General features: G+C 38.1%; 1 protein-coding gene across 3 annotated transcripts in view; it reads left to right on the top strand.

Annotated features, from left to right (window-relative positions):
* LOC125237431 (transcription factor EB) overlaps window positions 1-18995 on the top strand; it is a 76835-nt gene extending 57840 nt beyond the window's left edge. For 2 of the 3 annotated variants that reach the window (XM_048144498.1, XM_048144500.1), the window contains 13 exons: window positions 9814-9916; window positions 10457-10564; window positions 11179-11280; window positions 11644-11781; window positions 12218-12389; window positions 12796-12903; window positions 13414-13655; window positions 14251-14352; window positions 15100-15220; window positions 15589-15713; window positions 16289-16400; window positions 17070-17198; window positions 17544-18995. In XM_048144498.1, coding sequence (XP_048000455.1) covers window positions 9814-9916; window positions 10457-10564; window positions 11179-11280; window positions 11644-11781; window positions 12218-12389; window positions 12796-12903; window positions 13414-13655; window positions 14251-14352; window positions 15100-15220; window positions 15589-15713; window positions 16289-16400; window positions 17070-17198; window positions 17544-17710 — 1729 coding nt within the window. In that variant the 3' untranslated portion in view covers window positions 17711-18995. The remainder of the gene's footprint in view (window positions 1-9813; window positions 9917-10456; window positions 10565-11178; window positions 11281-11643; window positions 11782-12217; window positions 12390-12795; window positions 12904-13413; window positions 13656-14250; window positions 14353-15099; window positions 15221-15588; window positions 15714-16288; window positions 16401-17069; window positions 17199-17543) is intronic. The other variant, XM_048144499.1, reaches the window with a different exon arrangement.
* The last annotated feature ends 2447 nt before the right edge of the window (window positions 18996-21442 follow it).

The raw sequence follows: 21442 nt of genomic DNA on the forward strand, positions 1-21442 counted from the left end.
AAATAAATTACACATATGAAAGAAAAAGTGACCAAGTCCTCTGGTGCCTGAGGCTGGAATCGAACCAGCGTACCCTCCAATCGCGGGAGATGCCTCTTTATCCGCTCGGCCACCCAGGTCACAGCTGTCGAGGTCGAAATTATCTCTCATATGAGTAATCTATACAAGGACTCGTAGCGCCCTCTTACCGAATTACGGTCTTACGGTTATCGAATTATTAAAACAAATAATTTAATTACTGGACACGTGTGTGGCATCCCTTATTATCACTTTCTAATGTTATTTGACATGTGCCGTAAAACACTTGACAATTACTTTAATGTTATTATTAAGGTCCTCTCACACTAATTAATCCATTTATTATGTAGGTATGGAAACGTAAAAAAAATTTTTTCGAATTTAACAAAAAGCGATATACAGGGTGGTTCCTGATGATGAACCTAATTGAGTGTCGAATTTAACGGAAAACAAAAAAAACACGGTGTATATATTTGTAGTTATTACACTGATGATGCCTACAAATTTATTTTTTAAAACTGTGTATTGACGTGATATCATGATTTTAAAACAAAGAAATATGTCATTTGTTCTTATAAAAAATAAAAACATAAAAATATTTGGGGAAAATATGATTTTGGCTACTTTCAGACTGCGAAACAGCGCCATCTAGTTTTATGCCTAAAAGGCCCATACATTTCAGGGGTACGCTTTAGTATGGGCTTTGTCACTACAGTATTAAATCGTTCTTGGTTGTGCTACGAGTAAATCTTTTCATTTATTTTCTTAGGTTAAAAACCCTCAAACAATTTGATGAGGAAGATTCTAAAAATGTACCGGTTAAACTCCACTACCATAAAACAAAACAAGATTATTACATACATACAAGTCGAGTCGTAACAAAACATACATAGAGGTACATGTATACATAAATAAACACACTCTCCTTGCCCCGCTTAAACTCGATTTGCATGCCGAAAACGCTATCACTAAACGTTATAACAGTACAAATTGCCAACTACAGTTTAAGGTCGAGATTTTTGCAATATTATCTTTATTCCACCCGTATATTATACAAACTTGAATTCCCAAAAGTAGTGTTTGGTCTAAATTCCTTGCTCTTAACTGATATTTAATTAGGACCGATATCCCAGGATACATTTAAGCCGCCATCTTTGATTTTTGCCTTTGAAGTCCTTCCTACATCCGATATCGGATCGTATAATGTAAAAACGCACTTACGAGCTAGTTTATCAGTAGGTCGATACAAAATGGACCAGTTACATTTGTCCCCCAGTCGAGATTTACCCCGCTGTACCTTTACATACATAATTTTTGACCTACGCGATATAATAGGAAATATATATACTGACATGAATGTATACATATAAATTCACTTTATAATTTAATCAGAAAAAATACAAATGATAATTGGAACGTAATGAATACGGAGTCATAAATCATAATTATAGATTCGTTACATACTTAAAGCGTTACATGCTTGTAAAAATAGATGTTTAACAGAGAATGGTCTACGAATAGAATGAATGTATAATATTATTGTTGTTTTTTGTTTAGTACTTGTATGTACCTATAGAATTAAATTATACATTTTGCAGCAAAACCTTGGCATTTAATTTTTTCACAGACTAATAAGTAATAATCAATCAATTCAATTATTTTGGTCAAACTATCATCACATAATTCTCATTCATCTACGAAAAACATTTTCTTACATAAATTCACGCTTGTATTCCTAAAAGGGGTTGAAAGAGCTCATGAAACTGCTCAACAGTCAGTGCCACAACAACAACCACGGGAGAACGGGGTGGTAAAATTTTGAACCCGGTGTAGTATAATGGGGGGCTTATGTGCTAGGCTTATGTCCCCTCCCCTGAACTCTGATCATGTCTGCGATCGCTGTGGTAGAAGATGCCGCTCTAGTATAGGTCTCTTTAGCCACCGGAGACGTTGCAATCAACCTCCACACAGCACATGACTTAGACGATGCAACAATCATCTGCAATAGATGACGTGGCCAATGATGATGTGCTTAGTTGTAAGAAATTACTCTTATGATGTGATTGTTATTGAAAACAGTGACCCCTTTGGTGGTAAATTCGCGAATCGTCGGAGCCCTGTGTCGTCACATCGTTATCATTTCGGGCGCGCAGGCGCAAGCGCGCGGAATTACAATCAAGAGTGTTGCGAATGCTTGCCGAACAGAAATATCTAACAAACCAGTTTATAGGTAGGTACTTACGTACTTAGTATACTACAAAGTAGTTATTGTTAACAGTCGATATACAATATAAGGTCCTAATTTATTAGTTGCAGATATTTTAACACATGATACTTTACATTAAAATAATTAACTTTAAATATAAATTAAGAAATCTTTTCATGTAACTTTTTTGATTTCATTTTCCTAACAAAAAAATTAATTATAATTTCGTCTAAAAAAAATCATCATGTGCATTATCACATGTCACAATAACACTGTCTGTCATGTCAACAATTGTTTGTTGTAAATGTCGTAAAGGTTCGGCGGGAAAACTGCACATGTCATTGAAGTGGCCAGTTACAGTTAAGTGGTACGTAAAAGAGGTACTAGAATCTGTTCAATGAGTTTTCATTTAATAATCACATAAACAGGGTGTTTTTACGTAGCAAATTTGTTTTTCCGTTTTCTCCAAAAAAACATCGTAAAAGCTATAATGTTTCACGGTTTAATATACTCCAGAGACCGAGTACTATCAGCTGTAAAAATATCTGCATCTAATAAATTAGGACCTTATATACTAAAACCAAGTTGGAATCTTTTATTTAATAGAAGGTATCTATCTATCTATGTATCTATAAGCAGCCTTCAAAGCGTCTTCGGAAAAAATCACGTCAATTCGTCGCTCTGTTTTTCCGTAAAAGACGGACAAACAAACAGATACAGAGACACTTTCCCATTTATAATATTAGTATCTGAGTAGAGCGAAGCAAGGATGAGGAATCTAATTAGAGCTTAGTCCACTGTCTCTGTGTCTAAGCTGGTTGTGACTTGGACTCGAGCTCGGTAAGCTACCAGGAATACGGCAAGGACGTGCGAATTGCGAAATGCCACATGCAGTTCGCCATTGTGCAGATTTGGGGGACGCTTTCTAAAGAGACACAGGAAAGCGTATGCTTAAATTCCATTATATAATTTATCTAGGTAGCGCATTTAAATAAGCAAATAAATCGGGGAAACTAAATCTTAGACCCAATGTAAAACATCGATATTCTTCTATTTTATCAATTACGATTTTGGTTGCCACCCCAAAGCGCAAGCGTAAAGTAAACGTCATAAAACACTCATCATTTTAAGGAAGTTTGATATTTAAAATAACTATTAACGGTATTATAACGCACTAGAGTTCGCGGTCGTCCAGAAATGCATAGTAGTTTGCCACTACGTCGCAAAAAGTAGTATTTCCCCAGTCAACCAAAAATCGCGCCAAAGGCCACAGCTGTACACACAAGTCATACATACCCGGTCGGTACCCATTGATGGGCTGTCACACTTGCAAATAAACAATCACAAGTTCCAAGGTCGGCTCATTTACGATCGCTTACATCCATGACCGAACACTACGTAGTCGTACAGTACACTCTGCACCAAAAATGCGGTTAAAACAACGTTTTAGAAGCAAAGACCAGGGCCGGATTAAGGGTAGAGCGAGTTCAGCGAGTGGAGCGGCCGCTCTGGGCGCCAAATGGTAAAGGGGCGCCAAAATCGTAAAGAGAGGCGCAATTTTGTATGTCAAAGGAGCGTAAGCGTGACGATGAGAGAACTTCAAAGCACTTGAAAACCGAAGGGCATACATGCAGTGACAAAACAAACAAATTTACTGCCTAAGGAAAGCAGAAAGCGGAATCATCGACGAGCCGAAACACTTAAAAAAGATATTGCAAATGGTTTTTTAAGTTTCAAGATTTGCTTGACCGTCTAAAACTACCATTCTGTAACCGCTAAGTAAAAAAAGAGGCATACGTAGCTACGTACACACAAAACATAACTGTGCAGATTTTACTAAATTAAGAAAAGTTATTCAAGATGTCAGATACTTTTTTTTTTTTAAATTATAAATGGGCTTACTCTTGGCCACAGACTAGCCAAAGGCAAAGACGTGGCCTAAGAATCTTAGGCTAAGATGGAGTGAGCTCGCCCAGAAGATGCCAGTTCACTCTTAACTTGAAGGTTGCCGGGTTATATAGAGCCGCCGGCAAGGAAGGAAGGTTGGTTCGTTCTTCTATTGTTGCTGACTGTACACACACCTGTATATATTTCTCAACCACGCAGAACTAATCTCATAAATGAAGTGTGTTCATTCGTGGTAAAACCGAGTCATAAATAAAACAATATCGAGATCTTAACCTCTGGTGTGCTTGGGAGCAAATCTTCTCCATATATTTCCAATTTTAACATCTATTTATTACTTTGCTTGGCTTTGCTCGCGTTAGAAAGAGACAAGAAGTAGCCTATGTCACTCTCCATCACTTCAACTATTTCCAAAAAATCACGTCAATTCGTCGCTCCGTTTTGCCGTGAAAGACGGACAAACACAAACACTTTCCCATTTATAATATTATGGTATGGATTGTTGATATAAAAATGTCAAGTTTTTGACAGGCGCATACGACAGGTGAAACATAAGGATATTGCGTTAACGTTAACCCTTTAATCGCTAGCGGCAAGTACTTGCCGTCATACTTAAAACAAATACGCAACTCTGCAATAAATTCAAAATTAAATGACTAGATCGAAACAAACGTCAATTACTCTAAGGACACAGACAGAACAAAGTTTTGCTATTATATTGATGTTTTAGAATAACGTCACTCGGACAGCTACGTCACAGAATATATGTTATCTTTATAAGCTTCTTATTTCAATAAAGGGAGAAAAAATCTAAAGTATAGTTTTAGATTTTTTCTTGTACAAAAACTTGTTCTACTCATGCAGTTCTAGGCCTCCTCCTCCATAATATTTATACTAGTCCACCTCATATCTCGCCTCCACCGCCACTTACAATTCGAAAGGACATCCCATGTCAAAAGAACATAATGCACAATGTCATTCGCGTAAATACGACCTTTTCCACCTAGTGCGCAGTAATGTAATATTTTTCCTTGTAACTCTGGTCATAGATTAATTAAATAAACAAAGATTGGTAACTCAGTACATCGTGTAGCGACCTACTTAACGCGAGTTATCGTCGCTGGTACCTCTTAGTTTTCGAGTTATTTACAGATGGCGCTGTTTTCAATGTTGAAAAGTGCCACCTAGTGAGATAATAATTAATTACATTGCCGAGTAACCACATCTGAATATGATTCAATATTTTGAGCCGGCGGCACCTCGTTTTTTGGCTTAGGGGTTAGAGTATCTGACTTGCATTTTTGAGATCTCAGGTTCGAGACCCAGCTCCGGTTTTTTTTTTAATGTGTTTAAAAAGAATTATGTTGTTGTTTTTCGCTTTTTTTATTTTTCTAGTTGAATATTAGAAAAATAAGTATGATGTGAAGTTGAATCATACAAAAGTAAGTATGAATTGTTCGCGCCTACTTGTTGTGTGTTTGAATCATAGAAAAGTAAGTATGAATTGTTCGCGCCTACTTGTTGTGTGTTTATAAAACCCATAGGCCCATAGGGAGGTACTTATCTACCTACTCTACTCTCCAAACACTTATGTGACGTTGTCTCTTTCCAAAGACCGATGTGCAAGTTTTATCGCCCTTTACTGTATTTATATAAATTTATCGGTACCCATAAGTATTAAAAATCTTTATTTAGGCACCTACAGCTATACAGTCAAGGAATTTGATTCCCTGCCCATTTAATAGAATCGTTGTTAGAAATACGTATATAGTAAGTATTTTATTTTATTCCATATATCTTTGGTTATACTTACCTAGTATTGAAATGTCAAATTACTTAGCACTGTTTTTGACATTTCAAATTAACTCGACCAAATTATGTAGGTTGCTTATAGGCGTATCGTCCGAAACTAAACTTAACACGTGTTTCTAATTTAGTAGCGTTGCTCATGTTTTATGCATCATCAAAGCAACGTCTTCATCTAGCTAGATCTTATGGTTTTTTGTGTTTCCTCGGAAGAAATCATTTATATTGGTCCCTAGTATCACTGTACAAAGTGGCTTGCTTTTTGCATAAAGTGCAGCTTTTTTGACCACAATTTCGCCGTAAGCCTTATATCTCTTTTCGTTTTTGTTTCACTATTGATAGCTAGCCAAGGCGCGTAAAACTAAATCCAGTGATAATTTTGTCTGTGACAAGAAGTGAGAGGAATAGTTCCCGTCATAGTTATCAACAAACAATATTTCTTTAATCTTCACAAAACATTAAACTATTTGTTATAAGGGCCCGCGCAGACGGGCGACAAAGTCACTCGACGACTTTTTTGTCTCTGTCGTAACTCCTTGCGACAATTTCAAAGGTGCGCACACGGGAACGACAGCGATGCAACCACAGACTACTATGAAGATACTACGGACGCAACTTTTTCTTTTTTCATGAAATTAAGAGCCTATCCAAAAAACATTTTTGGTACTTCAGAATAAGTGTTTAAAAGTTTTGATGAACTCGTTAGAATTTTACAACCCGGCATCGTTTTCCTCAATATTGTAGGACTATTCTTTTAAATTTTTGTCATATAAAGTCGGTCTTACCTCTACTTCTGAAGAATTGAAATTAAACGACAGGTATCAATGTCGACTTCAACAATCGGCATTTAAAATTATATTTTTTTTCGAATAATAACATACGTTTGCCCAGGCGGTTGAGTGATAACTGTCAAAATGACAACCGACCGGCGACTATTTTGTCACCGTGTGCGCACTTGCATTGAAACATATAGAGAATGAGACAGTTACGTCGCAGGCTTGTCGTCACTCGTCGAACCCGCAGACAAAAAGGTTGCGTTGCAACGTGTGCGCACTTTCATACTAGCCCATAGACCGATCTCCGCAGACAAAAAAGTTGAGTCGCCCGTCTGTGCGGGCCCTAACGCATACTTTGCAATTCGCAGGAGATACCAACGCCTGGACAGGCAACACCGACCGGGTTAAACGTCAAATTCAATACTAAAAGACGTTCAAACATATAAGCCAATTTATAAGTTCATTAAAAATACAGTGATAAATCTTTAATAACTTAATCATAACAATAGTGAAGTGTCAACCAGTGACTTATTATATAAAATTAAAGACTTGGCTTAAAGGTCTCGTAACCAGGCCATAAAATTAAAAAAAAAAAATGTCAAATTCAAGCTTCGTGCGTATATCATTTCAATAATGTGTTATAAATATTAAAAATGTAAAATATAAGGAATTACAGTGATGTATCGTATTTTAATTAAAATGAGAAAGTGTTATCATAAGTTTTCATGCAGCCTAAGAAGCCAAATATTGACGAAAAAACTACGCCAACCGTCAACGGAGTAGCGTTCAAGATTTACAATTATAATTAATTAGCGTTTTTTACAGATGAGTATAGCTTACTTAATATTTAAGTGTAGTTTTTCAGATTATTTGTCTAGAACTAGTAACTGTCATAGGTTATTTTTGTGTTTTCTGTTTGTAAACATTTGAAGTACATAATAGTATTTTAACTTCCATATTTACATTTTCTTTGTTAAACCAACTCGAAATGTGGCTGAGGCGTAGGGTTAAAGCCGGCGTAGCTTTATTTGACGTTCATATCATTGTAATATGCCTACTTGGAAATAGTGCATTACGATACAAGTGCGTAAAAATCGACACGAGTTACGAATTTCCTTTTCGCACGTGTATCGTACGACGTTTTTCAGTACAGATGGCCCTCCGAAGTTTAGACCTGACATATACTCGTAATGAACCACTTCTCGCACTAGTGCGTAAAAAAAAACACCATCTGTACTGAAAATAAATATTTCAATGCATTTCAACACTTAGCATGATAATTAAGAAACTTTTCAAAGAATTTAATTAATAAAATTGACTTATAATATATTGTTTTATTCCACATTCATATATTTAAAAAAATCTGTCGTGCTGATATATGTAGCTGTTTGTGGTAAAACATTTTTATAGTAATAAAAATAAAATAATCTGAAAGTAATACTTCCGTCTTAGTGCGTTTTCACATTATACGATCCGATATCGGATGCAGGACCGATATCCCATATATTTAAGCCGCCATTTTTGATTTTCGCCTTTGAAATCCTTCCTGACATCCGCACTTAGGGTTGTAATATTTTACGTAGCATATTTTGCCTATTCTGGGATGTACGTCCAAGATAATTTAGAATAATCGTTAAAACTTGTGCAAAAAAAAACAAATACTAATGATAATGAATGTGCATATTGAGAGTCAAGAGTATTGTACGCCAAATTCTGGCAGATTGTGATGTTACAAAATACTAACCCTATCATCAATTCATCATTTATAAAGTCGCCGTCAATAGAATTTGTGAACAATGTAAACAAACCTTGTACGTTGTCAAAATGTCTTTAATTTTCATTCTAACTCATCAGATACTGGCTAAATCCAACCTTTGAAATAATAAAATTGTGCTAAAATATTGATATTTTGTATAATGGTTTGTTTACATTGTTGGCAATTTCTATTGACAGCGATTTTAACTACTCACATTCGAACAATAAATAAATTGAATTTAAAACTTATCTTCAATATGCCAACTTTGTTTAGCATGCAGTGTTGTGCATCTTGCATACGCGCCATCTACCGGATTATAATGTTTGCTATTAGTCATCAAACGTACAAAACACTTCCCATGAATTGAATCTGATTCAAGTACCCGATTGGTAAAAAATGACTTAATTGTTTTTGTTAATTTCGGTGTTATATAGTGATAATGTTGTACGATCATGTTCCAAATTTTGAAATAATACGACTTAGGTCATTTAAATGAAATTATTTCGTGAATTGAACAATACCATTTGTCGCGAGAGTATAGTAATGCCATCTATTGTTTTACGAGTCAAACATATAAAACGATGTACTGAGTTACACGTCTTCCTTTATTTAGTTTAGTCTATGCTCTGGTTGAGTAATCGGGTGATAAGATAGTGTATTTTTATTTATACTCTAAGACGCTGCCGTGTAAATATAAATACCTACTTGCTTTATTAGTGGGAACTTTACTTTGATAGTGGAAAGTTGGAGACGAAGTCTGTCTGACTCGTTTGTTCTACATAATTATATATTGCACACTACTGCTAAAAAGACAAGGGTGCATGACGAGGTTAAGTACCTATGATAAGTATATTAAACTGATAAAAACCAAGATTATTTACTCATAGTGTAAAAAAAGAATAAGCTACCTAGTTTATCCAGGTGTTAGTTGTTTAAAATTATAAAATCTTGATTTAAAAATGGTTTTTCAAAGCCGTCTGATATTAACTCTGACACCATTTTATAAGTTTTTGCGCCCTCTAGCGAATCCAATATGATAAAATTATCATTCAATTGCTTCAACACGCGAGTGCGCGAGAGTTCTGTGATGAAAAGGTTACAATAGGTATAAAGTTACGATAATAGGTAGAACACATACATACATTACATTACATTTTGTTTAATCCCTTAATCGCTACGAGTGCCACTAAAACTTGATCAGTTTCATGTGCTCTCTGCTGTTCTACCTTATTAAATTTAAGAATACAGACGTGACTTTGTGTTTTTGTATGTGCATAAATAAATTATTACCAGGTACATTCATCAAGTGTGCAATGAAATCTAATAATAAATTTCCATTGTTCCAGCCCGCCGACATTTAAGACGCTAACGCCGACGTCTCGCACCCACCTCAAGCAGCAGTTGATGCGAGAGCATGCACAAGAGCAGCGTCGCAGGGAATCTTTACAGGTAGGTACTGTTAACGCCGACTCTTACCACGCTAACGCCAACATTGAGGCGCTAACGCCGACGTAGCATTAGCACTTGAAGCATTTTTACAACATTTTCACTTGCCATGTGTGAAATCGTGCCTAATATATTTATTGCCTGTTGTGTCCCAGTGCTACGCAAAGGCCTCCCTCTCTTTATTCCACGCGTCTCGGTTTAAGGCAATGTTTGGCCAATCTTTTCGAAAGACGTCAAGATCGTGCCGCCATCTCCTTCGCGGTCTGCCGTCACGCCGCACTATGTTTGGTGTCCATTCGGTACTTTTCTTAGCCCACGTTTGGCATACAATTTGAACAGACATCCCTAAATCACGCGTGCCTAAGTTGGGTTAAAATACACAGTGCATCAAACTGATCTGATAATGGAAACTGGACTGGACTAAAACAAAAACCGGAACATATTTAGAGTTGTTACAATTGTAGACGAGTAGTAATGTTTGTTAAAAGTACAATGAAAGCCTTGTTAAAGTATGGTATTGACAGAAATGTTTGCACATTGCAGGCGCAGCAGGCGGGCCAGTCCAAGGACAATGAGGAGAAGAAGAAGTCAGTACCGGCGGACGTGCCGCGGGTCGTGCCTCACGTCGAGCTGCCGCCACAGGTTCTGCAGGTGAGACCACCCCCATTCCAAAGAGATTCCCTTCCATTCAATGTAAAAGACATCCTTCAGCAGAGGCTGCTATAACCTGATGTTTGTTACGAACTAAACTTTTACTTCGTTGACTCAGCGGCCAGCGCCCCAAAATGAGTCTTTGCCTCTGAAACAAAACAGCGCCACTTTTCGTGCCTCTCGCCAATATCATATTTAGTTCGCACTCGCGATACCTGGGGCATCTGACAGTACGTCTTCCAGTTTGGTAGCTCAGGGATGCTCTTTTCATAATTATGAGGATCTAATCCTCATCCGTCCTTTGGAGGCGGAGTAACCAACGGAGATTATGAGCTTCTTATTATGTAAAGGTTTCATATTGACAGTCGCGGCAATCGGGTATCATTGACTGAACTCCATAATATTACATGGTAATGCAGATAGACCAATAGGTATGGTGGGAATATATGTAGTTGACGTTTGTAGTCGTGGGTTCAAGTTCCACCCATGACACAAGAGTTCTCGATCTTACGCACCTGTCATATATTTCACACTGACTTCACTGTCTTCATTAAAGAAGAAGAAGGAATATGTTGAGTACTATTTTATTAAACAAGTTGTTGATGACGTTCCAGGTGCGGACAGTTCTGGAGAACCCCACCCGGTATCACGTGATCCAGAAGCAGAAGAGCCAGGTGCGACAGTATCTCAGTGAATCCTTCCAGCCCAACACACAGGTTAGTAATCCTACCAATTATCTAACACTAAGAATTTTGTTAATGTTAGCCCCGACTGTCCAAGGGTTAAGGGAACGTCATTATTTGACGTTTAAAATAACATTTGCATCGGCGAGGCAGTCAAAATCGCTGAAAACTTAACTTGGTATGACTTAACCTACCTTATTGAAAATAGTTTTTGTCCTATTAACGATCATACGTAGATTTTGAAAACGAGCTTTTATCTTATAAACACATTGAAAACACTTTTGAAGACATTCCTCTTGTGAAACTTTAATGGCAACATAATTTAAATGACAGACTTCCAAACAAACCCAGTAATTCTTTTTTGCTCTTTCTAACTTCCCAGTGCTTGTGTTCCAGGTGTCGGTGCCCCAACGAGGAGCACCGGTGCAGTCGGCGCCAGAACTGGGCGCCAAGCCCCCTCCCTCGCCAGACCATGGATCCACATCCAGTTTGCTCAGCCCTGGACTGTGTTCCGTAGGCACCACTAACTCAGAGGTAAATTAGTGTTGAATACAGTTGCTGATAAAACTGAGCGCCAAACCCCCACCCTCACCCGACCATGAATCCACGTCCAGTCTCCTCAGCCCTAGGCTTTGTTCTGTGGGGGCCACCAACTCAGAAGTAGGTCTAGTAGTGAGTACTGTAACTGGGCGCCAAGCCTCCACTCTCACCGGAGCATGCCTTCACGTCCAGTCAGTCCCGGCCTATTCTCCTGGCTTTTGGACCACCAGCTCGGAGGTAAGGTCTAGTACTAGTAGTAGGGCACAGTTGATCCAGAACTAGGCACCACTGTCTCCGCCCTCGACAGCTATAGGGTCAAATTTTAAATGGCATTAAGAACAACAAATCAAACCCCTTACGACATTTGAAATTTCCACCGTCGACAAGCATGACCCACCCAGATATTTATTCCCAATTTGTTTCGTTCCAGGCTGATGAGTTCCTAGAAGACATCCTCTCACTAGACAGCGGAGCAGGCCCCCTGTCTTCATCAGGGCCGCCGTCAGCTGCCAGCTCAATCGCTGGCGACTGTGCACTACTATCAGATGCAGACATGCACGCGTTGGCCAAAGATCGCCAGAAGAAAGACAACCATAACATGAGTAAGTATTTCAAACAAATCGTCTCGTTTTATGTATGAGTATTTGTCGCTTGCCCACGCCTGAAAGCATCCGATAGGATAGCTTTTTTTAGGATGATAATCCTAAAAAAAGCCTCACAAATTGGACAGTATTTTTTCTTAAAAAGACATTCTAGAGGTACTTATATTTTCTGTACCCTCAAAGTTGCTAACAAAAGTTCAAAGAAAGCTTAAATCCCCCTTTTATCATCTTTTGTTTTTATTTCTTATGTAACTGCTACAGCACCATCTTTTTCATCTGCTCAACTCCAAACTTTTGTTCATATTCCTCTCATCTCCAAGCTTCTAGTGGTTAAGGGTGATGTAAACTGTTACACCAGATGCATGGCATCGATAGACAATTATAGCCAATGGTGGTCTATCATCAGGAACTCCGTCGACCGCCAGCTCCATAGCTGGCGACTGCGCGCTGCTGTCAGACGCTGACATGCACGCTTTAGTCAAGGATCGACAGAAGAAAGACAACCATAATATAAGTGAGTGTTCCTAATTCATATTATGATGATTTTTTCTGTCGAAATTACTAAATTTTGGAATTTTTCATAATTGCTGCCAGATATTTTGTACACAAACCTTGCTTTCTACCAATCAGGCTAATCCTGAAAATGTATATATAGCTCTAACCAGTTAAATTCCTTGTGTCCATTTACGAACGATATATGGTTCTGTTGCAAATAGAACAATATAAGAACAGCGTTACCACATGGCTATAATTTCATTGTAATAACAGCTTACAGCACATATTTATGAAATACTTAACGTTAGTTTATGTTTTTCTTTTGTGTATAAGATTGGCCTTGGAGTTTTTAATGCCAGGTTCAAATTCGACTGTAGTAAACTTTTCTCATGTGGGGCTCGAGGGCTGACTATAAATTTTGACCACCATTTAAAAAACTCAGTAGCTCAAAAGCTAAGTTAATCTTTAAGGAATGCCGTGTTAGAAATTATGCAAAATGAAGGACTAAACTTAATAATGTCAATTCCAGTCGAACGCCGCCGCCGTTTCAACATCAACGACCGCATCAAGGAGCTCGGGACGCTGCTGCCGAAGACCAACGACCCCTTCTACGAGGTCATACGCGACGTCCGCCCGAACAAAGGCACCATCCTCAAGTCTAGTGTGGACTACATCAAGTGTCTGAGAGATGAAGTTAATAGACTCAAGCAGAGCGAACAGCGGAGGAAGCAGATAGAACTACACAACAGGAAGCTTACGCTTAGGATACAGGTAAATAACAATCGCCTTTGCATTTTTTAAGCTTCTGTGAGGCAGTTTCTGCCATTCCATTACTACTGGCATCAGTCTGCTTTCCCTCAGTGATGAAGAGGAGGTTTTCTTTTCGCTCTAGAGCGTAGTTTCGACCCTAAGTTTATATAACTTCAACAGTTTCTGTAACAGTAACTCCTCGTCATTGAGGGAAAGCAGACTGATCCCATTAAGTAACGGAGTAGTAGAAACTGCCTCAAAGAAGCTTAAGCTTCAACAAGGAAGTTGTTGTGTTCGAGTATTAGGACGTATGTCACATTTTTTCAAAGAAAAAGGTTATCACGATAATTTACGTAAGAAGTTTATTTTTAACCCCCGACACAAAAACGACGGGGTGTTATAAGCTTGACGTGTCTGTCTGTCTGTTTGTCTGTCTTTCGGGAGTCTTCTTAGCCATATTTCATGAAAATCGGTATACTGTGTCGCGGTCGGGAGTTTTTTCAAAATTTTAATTTTTTATCGTTTTGGTTCAGCAATAACCTCTTTTCGAAACCGCTAGACCTTTTTCTAATGCCAGTCTTCACAGCTTATTTAGACTACGTTTTGTATGTTCCAGGAATTAGAGCGTATAGCGCGACTACACGGCCTGCCGCTGACTGCAGCCGAGAGCGGCGCCTCCCCCTCCCCGGCCGAAGAAACACCCCCTCCTCCAGCGCCGGTAAGATCAAGATGGCCCATTCCTCTCTATTCTAAATAACTGTAGGAAATAGAAGATGGAAACTGGTAAACAAGTAGGCCCTTTTAACTATTAGATCCTTGCCAATTCTTCCGATCTGAAATATCGTTGGGTTGATATGGATAGAGGAGGCAAAGCTCCGTGAATTCGGCTTCGGAGAAAGCTAGAACGTACTGCTCAAGACAGAATAAAGTGGCGAGCTCTTATGTTAGTCACACACGCTCACCATTCTTCGATTCTTCAGGTATCCAATCTCCACCAAACATGAATCAACTTTTTCAACCCCGGATCATAGGTTCACCTCAGTCTCCCAAGATAAACCGTTAGGTAACGCATGACGATCGGTGGCAACGCAGCGCCTTTTATTCTATCATTATCTATTATTATTATGAGCCTATTCTGTTCCACTACTGGGCAAGAAAATAAGATGGAAAACGAAGGGGGATGCCCCTCTTTCTTCCATTCTTCCCGATCTTGGGCTACAACTGGCCAATCTGTCAAAAAGCAAAGTTCCTAATAGGGTGGCAACGCGCTTGTGACACTGTTTGAGTTGCAGGCGTCCATAGGTTACGGTGACCGCTTTACATCAGGCGGGCCGTATGCTTGTTTGCCACCGACGTAGTATAAAAAAAAAAAAAAAGCAGTCCAATTTATCTCGCCATTGCCGGCAAGGTCTGTCAGATCCTCGGTTTGACTCTTTTATGCTAAAAAGCTCTTCTTGTATTTCAGGAGGTAGTTCTTCCGAAGACGGAGCCGGCGCCGCTGATGGAGCTGGAGGCGGAGGCGGCGCAGCCCCCCGACCTGCTGCGCGACATGCCCAGCGACTGCCTCTCCGTGCCCGACGCTTTAGGTAAGGGGTAGGCAGACCACATGGAACTGCTCAAGTTTCCGTGTGCGCTGTGAGATGTGTGCGGATCCTGGCAGGGTCGCCATGTGTGCATCGTACTATGAGACGTTGAATGAAACTGGTGACAGCTTATATACTAGAGCGAATAATGAAAATATGCACATGTGAAGGTAAGGTGTTGCATACAGTACTTCGCAATTGAGCGGTTGAAAGAAAACGAAGTCGTGATAATTGCAGCGACAGGTTGTTAGTCCATCGCCCACAACTGGACCTACATTACAGAGTCGACTTTTACGTCGTGAAAAAGGTAACCTCACACGCTTATACAAGAATGTGCTCTAATAATTATATATTTAATTTGTTCATTTCAGATGGTCTAAAGCTGGGTTCGTGTTCGCCGCTGAGAGGCGAGGAAGGCCTGTCCCTAGGCTGCCTGGAACCTGACCTGTGTCTAGAATCGGAGACGGACCACTTCCTCAACCACAAACACATAAAAGTAGGTTTGGTGAGGATTTTGGGAAAAGATTTGTAAAATTCTTCCCGGTGAGGGCATTTATTTGTGTGATGAGCACAGATATTTGTTCCTGAGTCATGGATGTTTTCTATGTATATAAGTATTTATATATTATATATATCGTTGTCTGAGTACCCACAACACAAGCCTTCTTGAGCTTACCGTGGGCCTCAGTCAATCTGTGTAAGAATGTCCTATAATATTTATTTATTTATTTATTCTTCTTGATTTTTATAGCAATTACTTTAATACAGTATTCTTGGTATCCAAACACTTGAAATTTGATGTGATGTGATATAATTAATGAAGGACCTTATTACACATAGACCCTTCTGTTAGAAAACTTGGACAGCTGCGAAAATATTTTGCGTTTTCTTTACCTTTATTACAATTCGACACCTCTTGTCTGAATCTGATTCCCTGCAGTCTTATAACTGCGGGACCCTTATGGATGCACTTCGACCCATGGGGATCTTTTGTACAATTACCCTCGATTCAAGAACTCGACTATATATTTATTGATGACTCATGGGTCTGATATAATCATTTTGTTTCAGATGAGAATGTCCCCTTCGCCCGGGCTGCTCGGCAGCGGGGATGACGCAGTGCTCAACCTCGCGCAGATCGAGGACCTCATGGACGACGACTCACACAACCCCGTCACCACAGGTAACACATCGTAGGAACTCATAGATGACTCACACAACCCCGGCACCACAGGTAACATCGTAGACGACTCGCAACCCCGTCACCACAGGTAACGTACAACTGCTGCAGATGGTGTGTAAAGCGCCCGGGCTGTTCATGAACGAGGATCTCATGATTCATGATTTCGTGGATTACTCACGCAACCCGGTCACCACAGGTAATCTTCCTTCATTAGGCGGGTCACACAGAGCGATGGAACAGGTACCTTACTCGTAACTTGGCCGATGAGCGCTCTGACTCGCGAGGAAATCGCCTCAAAATGCTGTTCGCTCTGTGTGAACCCGTTAATTAAATCCTATTGAATCCTTACTCCCAAAAACGCCTATTAGTTTACCCTCTGGTTGGGATAGTGAGATAGCAGTTGCCAAGGCGGATCTCAAGACGATGAGATGACGTGTAAAAATCATATTTTATCAATAGAGAATCCGAATCCGAATTTGGGTTTTCCATGATCCGTTACAAAAAAGAGATACGTAGCATCCAGAGAAAAGAGATTTAGTCTATGGTAGCATCTAGCTTTGTCGAATCTCTAGTGAGACCAGCCTCGGTGATGGTTGTCTTTTGTGTTTCAGGTTTTCCAGTCAAACTTGTTTTCTGTATAAAAGCTAATAACGCAATATTTAATTCCAGGAGACCCGATGCTATGCTCGTCCCCGACCTCACAGTTATGCAGCTTAGCCGACGTGGTGGGTGACGCCACGGAGCGCAGCATAGCCAACATGCTGCACGATGCCGCTCAATATTCCCCTCACAGTGCAGGTAACCTTATATCTTCCTATAGTCTTATGGCTGATAGAGCATAGAACTCCAACTTTATTTCCCGTTCTACTCGAACACTAGCCTTCTGATCCTTGAGTTTTGAATGATTTGCTATAGTTTCAGACCGTGATTATCTTTAAGTTTTATGTCAAGTTCCTTGATTGGCTTACTATGGGTAATTGAAGATGGTGGATGTCAAAGTTGAGTAGACCGCACGCGATCTATCCTCATCCGTACGTAGTGGTTGTGTTCGCTCTCAAAGTTACTACTGTCCGCATTAGAATGTCTTATACTTGTCGTGTCAATTGTTATTAGATTTTTTAATGAATTTAAACTTGTTTTCAGGCACATCAGGTCTAATGGGCGACGGCGCCATCAGCCTGTCGGGCCTGCCCGGGCTGGGCGACGCCTGCCTCCCCACCCTGCTGCTGGGCGGCCCCCACCACCACGCCCCCCACTCCCCGCACTCGCACCCCCGGCAACACTGCTTCGACATGGACCTGGGCGCTTAGCCCACCACTGTAGATCAGGGACCCAGCCGGTTCAGCGAGAACCATCGAATACTACTCTAGGAACCGTAACAAAAGACTATCGAAGCCAGCCGTGTGGTCCTCTCGACTACGAGCCCCGCTCCTCGCACTCATATTCCCGACAACACTGCTTCCATATAATAAATAGTCCTCAAATAATAAAACATCATCAAATACGATTCGAAAGACCATGAAAAAGACTACCACGTCCTGACTTGAAGGACCTTCGTGTTAATCACCGATGGGTTTCAAAGATTTGTCTTTACGCTGTGAGGGAAGACAGGACATAATTTCTGTCACCAAATATGATTTTGAGGCTCGAAGCAGCAATGATCTTCCTAAAAAGCCGAAGACCCGACTTGAAGTACACTCGGCTGGTTCGTAGGTATACTGATCTGGGTCAAAAGATCTTCCGGCTCAAAGGACCACATGATTGTAAGTGTAGCTTTTGACGGCAATGAGACTCCTGAATGTGTTAGTGAGAGACTATGACTTTGGGTTATCAAGGATTCAGTGAGATTATGTCAGTTCGCACTCTGACAATAATAAACTACAGGTTTATAATGATAATTAGGAGAATCGAACTATAGTTTTAGTAGATTGGTTTTAACGTCGTGACGCCCTTCGTAGTTTATAATTTCATACCAGTATTTTTGGAGATTATTTTACTTTTCCATGTAGATGGCGTCACTTCCTTCGAATTGACTTCAGCTAAATAGTGTTCAAATAATGTTCTTAAATAATCTAGTTGTAATGTGTTCATTATTTGACTATACGCACGATTGGTAAGATTAGACTATTTTTGATTGTTTTTAATGTATGCCATTTATTTTGCTAAATTTCATTGAATTTTGTAGACGATTTGAGTCCCAGTTAATTTTAGAGAAACCAAAGAGATCATTAACATTTGGGTAGAAATGAAAACATTTTTTATAAAAAATGTCACTCCACTAAAATAATTATTTTATATTAGTAAAATCCTTCCTAAGTAGCTTAGGTATTTAAGCGTTGTAGTGATCGTGATACATTAGTTACCAGCTCATTTAATTGATATTTTAAAAGCTATATTTTTAGAATATTTTGTTTGGCTGGATACAGTTTTCATTTTTTTAAATTACTTAAATAGATTAGAAAATGCTTGCTTTTTATTAATACATATATTTGATGTTTAAAAAACATTGCGTATCTATTTAGACGAAGTATTATGAAATTTTGACAATAAGTACTGCACATTTTTTAAATAAATTATGCCTTAATACGGTGCTCTTTTTGAATGTAAATCGTATTTCGAACTAATTATATCAATAAACTGGGATATTATCTAAATGACGGACCACAATATTTTATACAGTAAAATGTGATACATTATATTTTTAGATAATTAATAAATAAATAATTAAAAAAATATTTTTGTACATAGAATATTTGAACATCTTTAATGTGTATGAAACAAGGTGCCTTGACGTAGTATTTATGAAGTGTTGACTTCGTGTAAATAATTATTAGTTGTTGGAAACACACTGGTTTTGCAGATCACATATTATTTATTAAGTTTTATTTTGTGATGATTTTATTGTTAATTGTTGCTGTTTCAGACCTTGCAGTAAGTATAACTATAACAACGTTTGTCGAACAAAGATTTCTATGTTAAGCTGAAAATTGCAATATTTAGTGCCACTCTTCAAGTGAAGCATCATATGTGTCACTGGCACAAAATATATAGAACATATTGATTTAAATCATACAATAATAGCTTGACTGGTACCTAAATATAAACCAATTATAAATGGTTATAGGTACTAACAGTCATTTGATGTATTTCCATAAATTATGCAGGTACTGAATCGTACTGAACTAAATGATATAGCAAATTAGTAAAAATGTTTGAAACCGAAGAATTATATACCTATTCAAGAATTTATGGAAAATCAATTTACTTAAATAACTGTTTCCGTACTTGAGGAAGAAATAAATGTATTTTTCCCCTCACTAGCTCGGAAACACGTGTTTTGTCCTTTAATACCAGCGGGTAAAAACGCATTTTATCCACTAGTGAGTAAAGTAATTTGACCTTGAATAAAGTCAAATTAACTGCTTTAAAATTGATAAAAGTAGGTGAATCTAGTAATAAAGATGATTTACCACCTGTGGAAATACTGGAAGCAGTGATAAACGCATTTTTTGCGTTGTAGTTTCCTCGCTATAGTGAGTGGGGAAAAGTTTTGTGTTACACTAAGGTGCAAATGTATTTTACTTCTCGTGTATTAAAAACTCGCAAGTTCAAGATTCTATTCTCGTAAACTAGTGGATCTACTCGCTTCGCTCGTGGTTCAACTGTAGATTCCTTTCACTTGCTCGTTTTTTAATTCCACACTCGGCGTTAAAATACAACTTTGCCCCCTTGTATAACAAATAACTATTATTTATCTTCGGGATGTGCAAATATAAAAATATATATCATAAAGCTGGAGCCAGGCTCTATATACAAATATGTATAGAATTATGTGAAGATATATGTGAGATGGGTGGGTGTTATCGCTCGAAAGTAAATTAATAAAATACATATATATTGTTTAGACTATAAGTGACGCTCCGTCTAGTGTGAATATTGTTAGTTACAATTCATAAAAAATATTTTTTTATGATAATCCCAGAATATTTAAAAATAAAATCTTTCTGGTGCCTTTTGAGTGGTCGATATTATAAAAATACCTACAATAGTATATTTATTAAAAGCAATCATAGGGTCTAGGACATTTTTTTACAAAAAAAATGTAATTTATAAGCAATAGACCCTACGCTCGCTCACAGATAAATAATTTGATTTTATATTTTACATAATAAATGTTTGTCAATGCCAATCTAATATTGAAATATTTTTAAAAGATGTATAAAAAAGCTTAAAATTTTGTGTATTTATCACAGGCATTCATGAAGAACGTAATAAAAATAGTTATGTATGTAGGTAGTTATTTTAGCTTTCAACAGAGACAGTAATATACCGTTTTTTTTTTATTTATGTGTCTTGTGATATGAAACTATGGTGCCAGTCAGCGCTCAAAATAATATAAGCAATATTACTTATTCTCGTTTTAAGAATCTGCCTTGTCTTAGTCAAATAAAGTCTGTCAAGCCACATCCATCACTATAAAAGCGGCAAATTTAGAAAAATCGGCGCATTTAGCCATCCATAGACAAGTTCACGCCAGAGACAAACCTTTTTTCACCAGCTATGTTTTTAAAATGTGATGTAGATATATGCTATGCTATTGCCTAGTTTCTGTGAAACGAACATGATAGTTATCGATGAATCATAACTTTCAAATACATATTTGAATAAAATTTATATTTTATAGTTTTGATTGCCTCAACTGTCTCAAGTTTTATTATTAGATTGTAATTTCAATTTACACAGGCAGCTAAATACATAATTTAAAAAAATGTGATAATTTGGACACTTACATTTTGAACTTATAATGGCTCATGAGTTTGTACAAAATTTTTTTAGATTGCTGAAGACGCTAGGAAATGTATATCTTATTGTCATTTTAAATATTTGGCTATGCTCTGCTTTTTACGAGTTTAAAATGAATGAGAAATTGTAAAAACAATATTTTTAAATTTTACAAGGCACTGATGTTATTTTGCTATGTTATACTTTACTCGAAGGTGATATTAAATCTATAAAGTGTGCCTTACTACGTATTTGAAGAC

This window comes from Leguminivora glycinivorella, chromosome 21 (assembly GCF_023078275.1).
Source record: "Leguminivora glycinivorella isolate SPB_JAAS2020 chromosome 21, LegGlyc_1.1, whole genome shotgun sequence".
In the NCBI taxonomy this organism is placed as follows: domain Eukaryota; kingdom Metazoa; phylum Arthropoda; class Insecta; order Lepidoptera; family Tortricidae; genus Leguminivora; species Leguminivora glycinivorella.